General features: G+C 32.4%; 1 protein-coding gene across 1 annotated transcript; it reads right to left on the bottom strand.

The window, feature by feature from the left end:
* Positions 1 to 294: 294 nt before the first annotated feature.
* LOC125853545 (agamous-like MADS-box protein AGL92) lies at positions 295 to 2,214 on the bottom strand. Its single transcript, XM_049533262.1, has 2 exons — positions 1,728 to 2,214; positions 295 to 377 (listed from the first exon to the last, which is right to left on the bottom strand). The coding sequence occupies exons 1-2, from the start codon at positions 2,212 to 2,214 to the stop codon at positions 295 to 297; spliced, it is 570 nt and encodes a 189-aa protein (XP_049389219.1).
* Positions 2,215 to 11,808: the final 9,594 nt, after the last annotated feature.

Below are 11,808 nucleotides of genomic sequence, written 5' to 3'. Positions count from 1 at the left end.
CAAAACTACAGCTAGAAAAAGGCATAAATTGTAGTTATTTTTTATAAATAACATACTTATAGCTATTGAACTTTAATAACCCTATAAATGTAGTATTTTTGTAAGTTATTACTCTTTTCCTTTTTTATTAATTACTTTTTTAACTCTATTTTATACTAATTAATTATTAAGATTTTCTAATAATTATACGTTTTTCATCTCTAACTCTCATCCACTTTATCTCTAATCTAATCGAAAAAATCATTCATTTGAATTTATATCACAATTCTCTTCGTTTTCTCCGGCGAAGAACAACTAACCCATCACCACCACAAATCCAGCTGCACAACGCCATTCCTTCTTCTTTTCTGATAAACCACTAATCACCAAACACCCACCTAAACCTCCACAAAACAGCCACTCAAAATCCAAATCAGTCACCAACAAACATCAAACTAGACCCCCTTACTTTATTCCTTTGCGATTTCATTATTTTGATTTATTTTGCAGATGTGTGGCTGAACTCAAAGCTTCAGCCATGACTCCGATAAAGTTCCAATGAGCTCCACATGACTTTCAGATCTACCAACAAACAACCACAACAAACAACACTGGTACTAGATTCACGTCTCTGTGAATCTTTGAGGTCGTGATGAAAAATAAAAAGTTGTGATGAAGAATAAAAAGTTGTGATGAAGAATAAAGAAGGAAGAAGAAGAGGGAAAGGGAAGGAAAATTTTGATTTTTAATTCCTTTTTTAACTTTAATTTTTCTGATGGGCTAGTTTTTTTATTTTTTTTACCACGTCTGTTTTAGAGAGTAAATACTACTACTCCAATTAACACTACCACAAGGGTTCAATTGACGATTTGACAATGCCTCAAATCCAAATTTCTCAACAATGTTTTTTTTAATTTTATGCAATGCTACCATTTTTTTTACATAAGCATATGTTAAATCATATGATTAAAACAACACAATGAGTCATATGATTTACTTATATAATTTTAAAAGAAATACTACTACTCCAATAAACACTACCACAAGGGTTCAATTGACAATGCCTCAAATCCAAATCCCTCAACAAAAAAGTAAATTAATTTTACGCAATGCTACCATTTTTTTTACATAAGCATATATTAAAACATATGATTAAAACAATACAATGAGTCATATGATTTAAATAATACAACAAGTCATCTAAAAGCAATTTTTTTTTCCAGCACTTTGCCTGATAAAGTTCAACTTGAACAAAAAACATTTATCGACATAAATTTGATTTCACCCTTATAAGTTATTTGGTTTAATGAAGCTTTCATTTCTAAGAAGGTATGTATTATTTTCTTGCATAAGTATTTACTAAAAATATTAAAAAGATCATTAATCTATAGATCAAAATGTCTCAAATAATATTTGTATCAAATAAAATCAAACTTAAGTTAATCTAGTTATGAGAGGAGGGAGGGAATATATATTACTGAAATTGAAATTCAACATGCCAAGTCTTACACATATAATAATATTGATTAAACAACAATAAAATAAATTAAGCTAGTGAAATAGATGACTTCAATACATCAAAAAAACAAACATGATAAAAAGAAAAGATAAACAATATGAAATATAAAGGTAAAACACATTAAATAAATATGAAAGTAACATTGACTCAACAACAAAAATATAAAATACTTAAACATAATTATTTTTTGGGATGCTATCATTCTTCTCTTCAATATTGTTGTCATTACCTTTTATTGGTTGATCTTCTTCTTGCAGTTGTTTCTTACGTTCATCAACTTTAGTCTTCTTAAGAGCAATTAGCTTTATCATACCTTTAAGTTCTCTAGCATCGAGTTCCAAATAGCTTTTTCCACCAATAACTTCATTAAACAACAACTCCATTTCTTTCTCCTCATTCTCCTGTTCCATTATTCTAATGTTTTCTTCTTGAGCCTTCTTCTTTTTTTCAAGATTGGTTTCATGTGTAACAAGATTATCATTCCTTGTGTCCCAACGAAAACTTAAATAATTCTGAAATCTTTCCTTAGCTTGACTTTCTGTTGGCCATAAAATATCTTCATCTGGAGTGTAAATAACTATCCCAGGTTGTACATCACACAAAGTTGACAATTCTTGTGCTTTCTCCATCAAACTTGCTATTTTTTCATAAAGGGTTTTTTTTGTATTACCACCACTTGATTCTGTATTGTTCTCAAGGCACTCCTTATTAGACATATTTTGTTATAATTAATAAAGAGGAGAACTCTTTATTTGGGAGAGAAGAGATTACAATTGAGCAAGTTAAGTGAAGAATATAAATTCATATATATAGGCCTAAGAATATTTTTATTGACATATAATTAAGTAAAATATTTATGTATATTCTTAAAATATTAAAAAAATCATTTATACTTTTGAAAAACATAATACATGAATCAGATTTTGTTCCAAGAGAATTCTTCATTTATTTTATTAAAATGTTAAAATTTCAGTTGTAATTTTGGAAAGTGTAATTAATGAAGCAGATTTGATTCCAAGTGAATTCTTTATATATTTTATTTAAATGCTTATAATTTAATTGTGATTTTGGAAAACATATTTCATGAAGCAGATTTGGTTTCCAAGTGGGCTCTTCATGTATGTTTTAAGGAAAAATTTCCTAACTACACACCATATATTATCATATTTTCTTATTTTCCCTACCATTTCAAAAATCATCAAAAATCCCCTCTTTTTTTCCCATCATACCCTTTTCTGGATACATTAATTTGAAATCTCATACCCATGATTTTCTTTCCTTTTTTCAAGCCACAAATCTCTCTATAGTTACCAACATTAATCCATTTTTGAATTTCAAATCTTTTCTCTTTTCAATTAATGATTTTAAGTTATTCAAGAGGTAGATTTCTTTCCATCACTTCAATTTTTAATTTCTTTTAATTTTTTTTTTAGTTTTTTTTATCTTAAAAAATTATTGAATTTGTTACTCGCGGTCTCTTTATTGGAAGAGGGGTGGAAAAAGTTGCTAATGCAGAAACTTCATCTTGTAGTGCATTTGGAATTGTTCCAGGAATTTCTAATGGCGGTCTTGATATACTTCAATTCATTGGTCGATCTTTCAGTATTGGGCTTACCCAATTAGTCCGAGAAGGATACATCTTCGTTGCTTTCCGTTGATTAGATTGTTGATTTTTTTTTTCCAATTTTTTGGTTGTTTATCTTTTCTGATACATATAGGTTCAGATTTTTAATGTATCTAGTTGATTTTGTTTCTTAAACTAAGATATACTGCCTTCGTTTCAATATTATGATACATTACAATTTATCATGCACATTGTATCGTGTTCAAATATTAGTTTTGATACATAACCTTAATTAGTATTGATACTTGATACAAAAATTCTACCAAATGTATCATTTATCATGTATCAACCTTTTCATCTACAAATTTCTACTACATATNCTTAAACTAATGTATACTGCCTTCGTTTCAATATTATGATACATTACAATTTATCATGCACACTGTATCGTTTTCAAATATTAGTTTTGATACATAACCTTAATTAGTATTGATACTTGATACACAAATTCTACCAAATGTATCATTTATCATGTATCAACCTTTTCATCTACAAATTTCTACTACATATGAATTCTGCTCTCAAGCAAAACAAGTTACAATAAATAATAATGTATCATGCACTAATTTTTAGGCATGATACGTAAACTCGAATTTATACTAAATGTATCTGATACATAACAATTATCAAACAGTAACGTATTGATCTAAAACCTAACATCTTATGGGTAACAATTTCTTATTTAATGTATCTAGTAGAAATACAACACTTAACGATCTCTAATTCAGTTGCAATGACTGATTTGAGATTCACAAACCTATATTTTGACCAACAACAATTCCATCACTTTTGTATCGGTCATACCTCACCTCACTTTCTTAGATTCTGGAATCTCTCAACAAGATCAACATGTTCATGTTGTACAAGTACAATTTGTCGACAAAAAATTGATAAAAAAATGAGTTTTTTTTGAAAGAATGGAAAAAAGAATTTTGGGATCTAAACACACATTACATATTGTGATATGATCATTGATAACTCGGGAAGTCATACTACATAAACATTGATGGCATATCTAGATACCACACTGCTTAAAAATTGATGGCATACTCGACTGTCATACTAATCATGTTTTAAAAACTTTCTCAGAACTCATCTTTACTTCCTCAAAAACTCAGTTTAACACTCAAGTGTTGGCTTTAAAAATCTTCTCAAGATTTATATCTCAAAATAGGGTTCATGCTGAATTATAGACATGAACAAATCAACTCAAGGGTCTCAATAACAATATAGAACTCAATACTCAGAACTCAAGGACTCAAGAACTCAGAACTCAATGTCACTTCTCATCTAAAGAATACTCAATTCATAGGGTTCATGTTGAAATATAGACATGAATTAATCTACTCAAGAATCTTAACGCATAACATATAGCAATTCAATAATTAGAAATAGAATTAAAAAAAAAAGAATCAAGAACTAAAAATCAACTCATCTCAAGAATACTCAAATCTAGGGATAGAAACCTAGATTACTCTTTTACTAATTTGAAAGTAGATGTCGGGCGCGAGGATGAACTAGTCCAACACTATGATAGTTTTACATTCCTGAAAGAACAAGGTTTTTGAAGAATCTTGAAAAAGAACTTGGTTAGAAGCCTTGAAACCCTAGCTTGAATGAGAACAATCAAGAAAATCTTTCTTGAGATTCTTGAATTTGTTTCTTGAAATTTCTATGGCCAAGAATTATAATTTTCATTAGTGATTCATAATTGTATGAAGAAATTTGAGTCGAAAAGAATGAAGTTCTTGGAGAAGGCTTGAGGAAGAATCCTGAAAAAAGATTGAAAAAATCTTGAATGAAAGTCTTCTACTTTGATTTTTCCTTAGGTTTGAGAGAAAAGAGAATGGGGATTAAGAGATGAAAATCTGACGGTTTTGAGTCTTTCATTAGTCAATAAATTCATTTAAGGTTTTCTTAGAGGTAAAAAGACAAAAACGATCCTTTTTAATATTTTCCCGTCGGCTAATTCATCACTACACTGTATCATATTACTAAAATGGTCATAACCTTTTACTCAAAACTTGGATTGTTGCAAAATTGGTGGAGTTGTAAAGAAGATTCAAATACCTTTAATTTGATAGGTTATGAGTTACATAACTCTTTATATTCTAAGAGATATGGTCGTTTGAAGTTGACCCAAGTAGAATCTTATATCAATACTGAATCTGTAAGGAAACTTTTAACTCAACTTTGTGCTAGGGGATTCTAGTGACCTTAATTGATATCCAGAATCATTCCCACACTAAATAATTTACCTTTACACATATGGACAATTTAATAATTACTCGATTCAATTTTCCATGTAAATGAAGAATAGTTCGGGCCTTAGGTTAGAGATTTTCTGGGTGTTACAATATTTCCCCGTTGGGATCATTCGTCCTCGAATGACAGTTAAACTGGAAATGGAAATTCACTATCANTTGGTGGAGTTGTAAAGAAGATTCAAATAACTTTAATTTGATAGGTCATGAGTTACGTAACTCTTTATATTCTAAGAGATATGGTCATTTGAAGTTGACCCAAGTAAAATCTTATATCAAAACTGAATCGGTAAGGAAACTTTTAACTCAACTTTGTGCTAGGGGATTCTAGTGACCTTTATTGATATCCAGAATCATTCTCAGACTAAATAATTTACCTTTACACATATGGACAATTTAATAATTACTCGATTCAATTTTCCATGTAAATGAATAATAGTTCGGGCCTTAGGTTAGCGATTTTTTGGGTGTTACAATATCTCCCCGTTGAAATTATTCGTCCTCGAATGACGGTTAAACTGGAATGGAAGGGAAAGGATTCACTATCACTATCTCTCTCGACTTATGAACTTGTCTACTAATATAGGCAAAACTGATTCATACTGAGAGTTTTGAAACTAGACTATAACACATAGGTAATGAACAATATGAGTTTGAACATAGTTACACTCTATCTGAAATTATTTGAAATGAAATAAGGATATCTGGGTATGAAGTATGAATATAAATAATATGACTTGACTGATATGACTGCAACTTTCAAGCTCAGAGACACATTTCAACTATGCTCTTCTTTCTTATTACTACTCCTCATTGGATGCAACTCATAGCTCCCACAAGGGTATATGACTACTTTTACTAAGGTCTGGGTCTATGTATGCTCTTACTACATTCTATCCGAACTCAAAATCACAAATTACTTAACATAAGGTGATTATTCTAATCTAAATCACAAGATTTGGGTTCTATACCTCTATAGGAAATCTCATCCCAAGAATATTACTCTTTACTTCTGCATTTAACCAACCTCAAGTCTTAATCAAGAACCATCTAATGCATCATGCATTCATCCACATAATGCCAACATCACATTTAAGCCTAGTGAACTTAACCACTCCATAAACTCCTACTAACCAATCCTTATAAGAATTCCTCATTCTCTCATCACTTGTACCAAACTGAACTTTCATGCATCACTACTAGGAACTGACTTATTACTCATCGTAAAACCTTATCTCCTTCTTCCTCCACATTTATAATCTTAGGTGGAATAAACACACCATCACTATCACAATAAACAATAACAATCCTCTTCTCAATCATCACACAACTACAATCATCAACATCACTCTCAAAACTAAACAAGATCACTGAAAGAGCTTTAGGGTGAAAGATCATAAGCACGATTCATTTGAGAGTTCTGATATAAGAATATGCATGACATAAAATTATTTTGCTAGCCATTAAGATTAAATCACAAATTTGTGAGACTGAGCTCACTATGAGACATGAGTGCGTATATGAATAGGTTCATATCATGAAGCTGATATCCATAACTTTATGGAGTAAGATTGAGATCAATGGGCTAAAGTCTTTGCCCCTCATTATGGAAACCGAGCATAGATGTGAATCTCTGTGAAGTGTATGAACATAGATCATAAACACAATTCTGATATAAGAAACATCAACAACATGTTGTAATGACTGAACTTTGAGGAATACACAAGATTATGGATGGATTGGTATATCTCTAAAACTCTTTCTGAATACATCTCTATTTGATTCGCTATACTTGACTTGGTTTCTCATCTTATCATCTTTCCCTCAGGTCTAAAGCTGACACTTGAAAGCTATGGATCTATTCCCTCATCTTTAAGCTGGTCTATATTTCCTTTACTCCAATACTCGGGAAAGGCTTATCTCATGGCTAGTGAACCCTCTATAAGCAGGTGCTAAGACTCCTTCTAAGACCTCTTTCTAAGATGTTTCTTTTAACCTCTTCTCATTAGCTTATAAGGCCGCTTTATCTAACTCTTAAGGAAAAAAATAATGCTTACATCAGCCTATTCCACATTGAAAGCTCAAATATACTATCTAGTCACATATGAAAATCATTAACTTAATTGGAACCTCGTGTGATTACATACTATCTCGGGTACATCTCTTAATGCTCTTGTTACTCTTATGACTTAGCCAAACTTCGTTGCCCTTATCTAAAAGTTAGGATCTCTCACTTGTACCACTCATATTCATTGCAGCTAACATCTCGATTCCTCACCACTCTATGTCAAGTCTAGCAGATCAGATCTCAAGACTAACATCATTACCATCATGCTATCATTATTTTGATCACAACACTCGTATCAAATTCAAGCTTAATGTTTATTACTAAACTCGGATATCAATGTGATTGCTCACTCACTATACTAACTTACAGCTACTATATAAAAATTAAGAAACACCCGCTCACTAAGATCTCATCACAAGTAGTAATTATTTATCTCTCAGTCTACATACTTACAATTTACCGTCACACTTCCTTTCACAACTTAAGTACTATTTACTCATTCGCTATACCTCATTGACTAATTGATTTTGTAACCATCTGAATACTATGGGCTCTTCCTTAAAGATCATAAGCCTAGCTTAGATCTATTACCTTACGAATACTCTTGTTGTTTTATTCAACACCTATACTTGGTCGTTACTAACACAATGACACATTATCATAAACTCCTTTCTGATTAAAGTATACTCTAACTCGTCCTAACTAGTAACTATTCCTCTACATTCTATAATGACATCTACACGAACTCATCACTTCTTTGTCTACCCATAAAGTAAAACTCCTCATTAATGACTTACTAGGTACTTCGGTACAACTTACATACTCTACTCAATAACTATCCCCATTTATTAGGTTACTGCACCTTTAAATGCATACTTCTAACTCTGGGCACTTCTACTAACATTTCAAGTCATACTATCTTTCGGGTGATAATACTACCCAAGCTCTAAAACACACTTCCTCGAAAGGGTCTCAAATGAAACAAAGTTTAAAGAAGAGAGTTTAGGAGTACATCTCGCTTTTAGCTCAAACACACGATTCATATGAATAAGAGTGCATTCTTTCAAATCTCAACACTTGAGCTCCATCACATGCTTCTTTTAAGCCCCTCTACAGTCTCATGACTTTCTGAAGACTTTTGCTGAGAGTAACTCCTCGATAGGATTTGGGCTTTGCTTTTCGACTACCTTGAGTATAAGGGGTAGTAGAATGGATTTGAGAAAATGCACGAGTTTGAATAGGTTCCTTGTGACTCAAATCTATTGCATGATTTAGAGTATGAAAGAAGAAAAAAATTTCTTAAATGTCTGTAGTCCCTCATTTGTAGATGTGGGCCCTCACAACCATAAATACGATCCTACTTGAAATGGCTTCATAAACACCCTAGGATACTTCAACTCTGTGCTCTGATACCAAGTTTGTCACGATCCGAGCCTACACCCTGGACGTGACCAACACTCGAGAACCATTGCTGGTTCCCAAGCGAACCCTCATCCTGGCTGACTACAAGCGAAAGACTAACTCAAGCAAACATAAGTATTAAATTGAAAGAAGCGTTTGGAAATAATTTACCGAATCTCAAAACTAAATTGAATATACTAAGTATGAAACATAAGTTTTAAATAAAACATTTGAAACTAAAAGACTCTCTAAAACAGTATATCTATGAAGCCTCTACTGTATATAAAGATTATTGTCGGGAGAAGACTCACGACTGCTTAAAAACTATTACTAATAACTTAGAAAACTGGAGTCCTCCGGAAGCAAGAAGGTTGTACTCCAAAGCTGACGAGCGGATGAAGTGATCTCAATAGACTCTTGTTGAGGATCCTAAGAACCTGCATGTGCATCATTAAAAGATGCAGGTCAAATGGCATCAGTACATTGAATGTACGAGTATGTAATATAGCTGAATAACAAATAGCTGAACTGATAAGATTGCAATAGATAAAAGATAAACTTAACTGAATGTAAAGGATTAAAGGAATGAAACCATTTAAAAACACTTAATCATTTACAAAAACACTTAATCATCTCTGAATCTCAACATAATAAGTGATATAACCAAAATACATTTTAAACTAAATTTGGGAGATTCTCTAATCGACAATCATCATTATGAACTACGTGATGATATAACGTCTCGCCCACGCTGCCAGAACTGTCCTATACCTTGTCGGCATATAGAACACCTCAACTAAGTGGATCCACTAAGCTCTGTTCGAAGGCACTTAGGATTCATCTAAAAAGTATGATCTTGTACCCATGTTGGAATACATGGTTTATGAGGAATGTGAGTTCTCTCATCCCCATATCGGTGCTCAATACTGCTCCCAACAATATGTACTCATGCTCAATGTTTAAAACCATACTCTTCCTCAGGTTTGAGATATGTCATGACCCAAAACGAGTCATGAGTGGCACCCACACTTAACCTCCTAGGTGGGCGAACCAATGAATTCAACCCCTACTTATATTTATTGCTCAACTTACGAAATACTAACCATAATGCGGAGGCTTAAATCTTATTCGTGTAAGAAACACAAATCGACTAACGTCTATTAAATATCATTTCCCAAACTCTGAAAGTCCTCACGTCAAGGACATCTAATATTCAAATACTAAGTCTAAGAATATCAAAGACACCAAAATAAATGAATAAAATAGTTTATGTCCGAACACTAAGGACATCATGCCATGACCGAGAGAATCCAACACGAGCTAGAATGAATGGCTCACCCTGAACCTGATGTGCTGGAGACTGGCTAGAGTTGAGGGCAAGTCGAAGTCACTGGTACACTGGCTTCACTCCACAAAAGGAAAACAAAGAAAGTACAAGTAGGGATTAGTACAAGGCAGCATGTACTTAATAGATATCATCGGCCCACTTAAAATAGTAACTGATATGCATAAAGTAGTAACATGAAATCAACTATAGCATTTAGCAGGTGGCAAGCAACGAGCAATATGATCAAGTGACAACAACACTGAAACAAATACGTAATCAGTCACAATACCAAACACACACACACGAGGACTCATGCCTCCACACCACACTCATTTGGGAAATGGGTTTTTTGAGATTGAGTACATTAAGTTATTTCAATATGTTTTCCTTTAATGTTTGACACCCGATCCAATAATATCGTGTCAGAATGTGACACCCGATCCAATAATACCATGTCGAAACGTGACACCCGATCCAATAATACCGTGCCGGCTCGTGGCACCAAATCCAAATATATTGTGCTGGCTCGTGGCACCCGATCCAAATATATAGTTTCGACTCGTGGCACCCGATCTAACTATATAGTTAATTCATTTGTCAATCTTTATCATCTCTTTCCACTTCCTTAAATATATTTCATTAAGCCTTCTTTATTCAAGGCATCACTTTAATAGGACAAATTAAATATTATGGATTTCGCGGTCTTGAGATTACAGACCAATCACAACAACACATAAATTATCCAAACCACAACAACCAAGTACATAGAAAAATTCACAATATCACTCAATGACTATTAATCACTATTAAGAGTCTATCTATTACATAGAATAGATCATAACCTACCTCCACCAAGGAGCCGAAGTCAAGCAAGCAAATTCCCCAATGTTTTTCCTTCCATAATGTCTCAGAACGCTTCCTATCTATCAAGTATGCATAATTCATAAATAATCGAGTCGATAGACACCCATATTACTATATGTCTAGCCTAGACCCAAAATTCACCCAAATCTATAATCAATTTCCTAAAGTTCAAGCCTAACGGTAAGTCTTAATTCCTCCAATTATCATTTTTAATGGTATTAATATAATACAATACACCTAATATTCAATTACCTATACTAATTTGTCAAAACTTAGATTATAATGTGATAACCGTAGAAATTCCCATAACTGAAACCACAAATTTGTCAAATACTTTAACTACGACAAAACATACAAAACATTAACCTACAAATACTTTGTTCCTTATACAATTCCAGTGACTGACTATTCAAAGCCAATTATTAGCATCGCTATAGACAATTAGGGTGTGTTTGGTATGAAGGAAAATATTTTTCGGAAAAGATTTTCCAATTTTTTCATGTTTGGTTGGGTTAAATGTTTTGGAAAATATTTTCTAAATCAACTCATTTTCCTCCAATTTAAGGAAAATGACTTCCCTTCAAAACTTAAGGAAAACATTTTCCAAAACTCTCTTCCAACTTCAAATTACAATTAGTTTTTTGTTAAAAAAATCAATTTATTTTGTCCTTACCCTCAAACCAGCCCCCCCAACCACTCCCAAAAAAAAAAAAAATTTTTAAGCCTTGTTTTTAAATTAATTTTTTTACCCCACCCTCACCC

Source organism: Solanum stenotomum, chromosome 1 (genome assembly GCF_019186545.1).
Source record: "Solanum stenotomum isolate F172 chromosome 1, ASM1918654v1, whole genome shotgun sequence".
Taxonomy (NCBI): Eukaryota; Viridiplantae; Streptophyta; class Magnoliopsida; order Solanales; family Solanaceae; genus Solanum; species Solanum stenotomum.
Note: the sequence above shows the minus strand (reverse complement) of the source record. Positions and strands in the feature narration are given on the sequence as shown.

Coding starts and splice junctions, on each gene's coding strand:
- LOC125853545 (XM_049533262.1), bottom strand. CDS start 2,214: ATGTCTAATAAGGAGTGCCTTGAGAACAATACAGAATCAAGTGGTGGT. Junction 378..1,727: donor AGAAGATCAACCAATAAAAG/GTAATGACAACA, acceptor GTGGAGGTTTAG/GTGGGTGTTTGGTGATTAGT.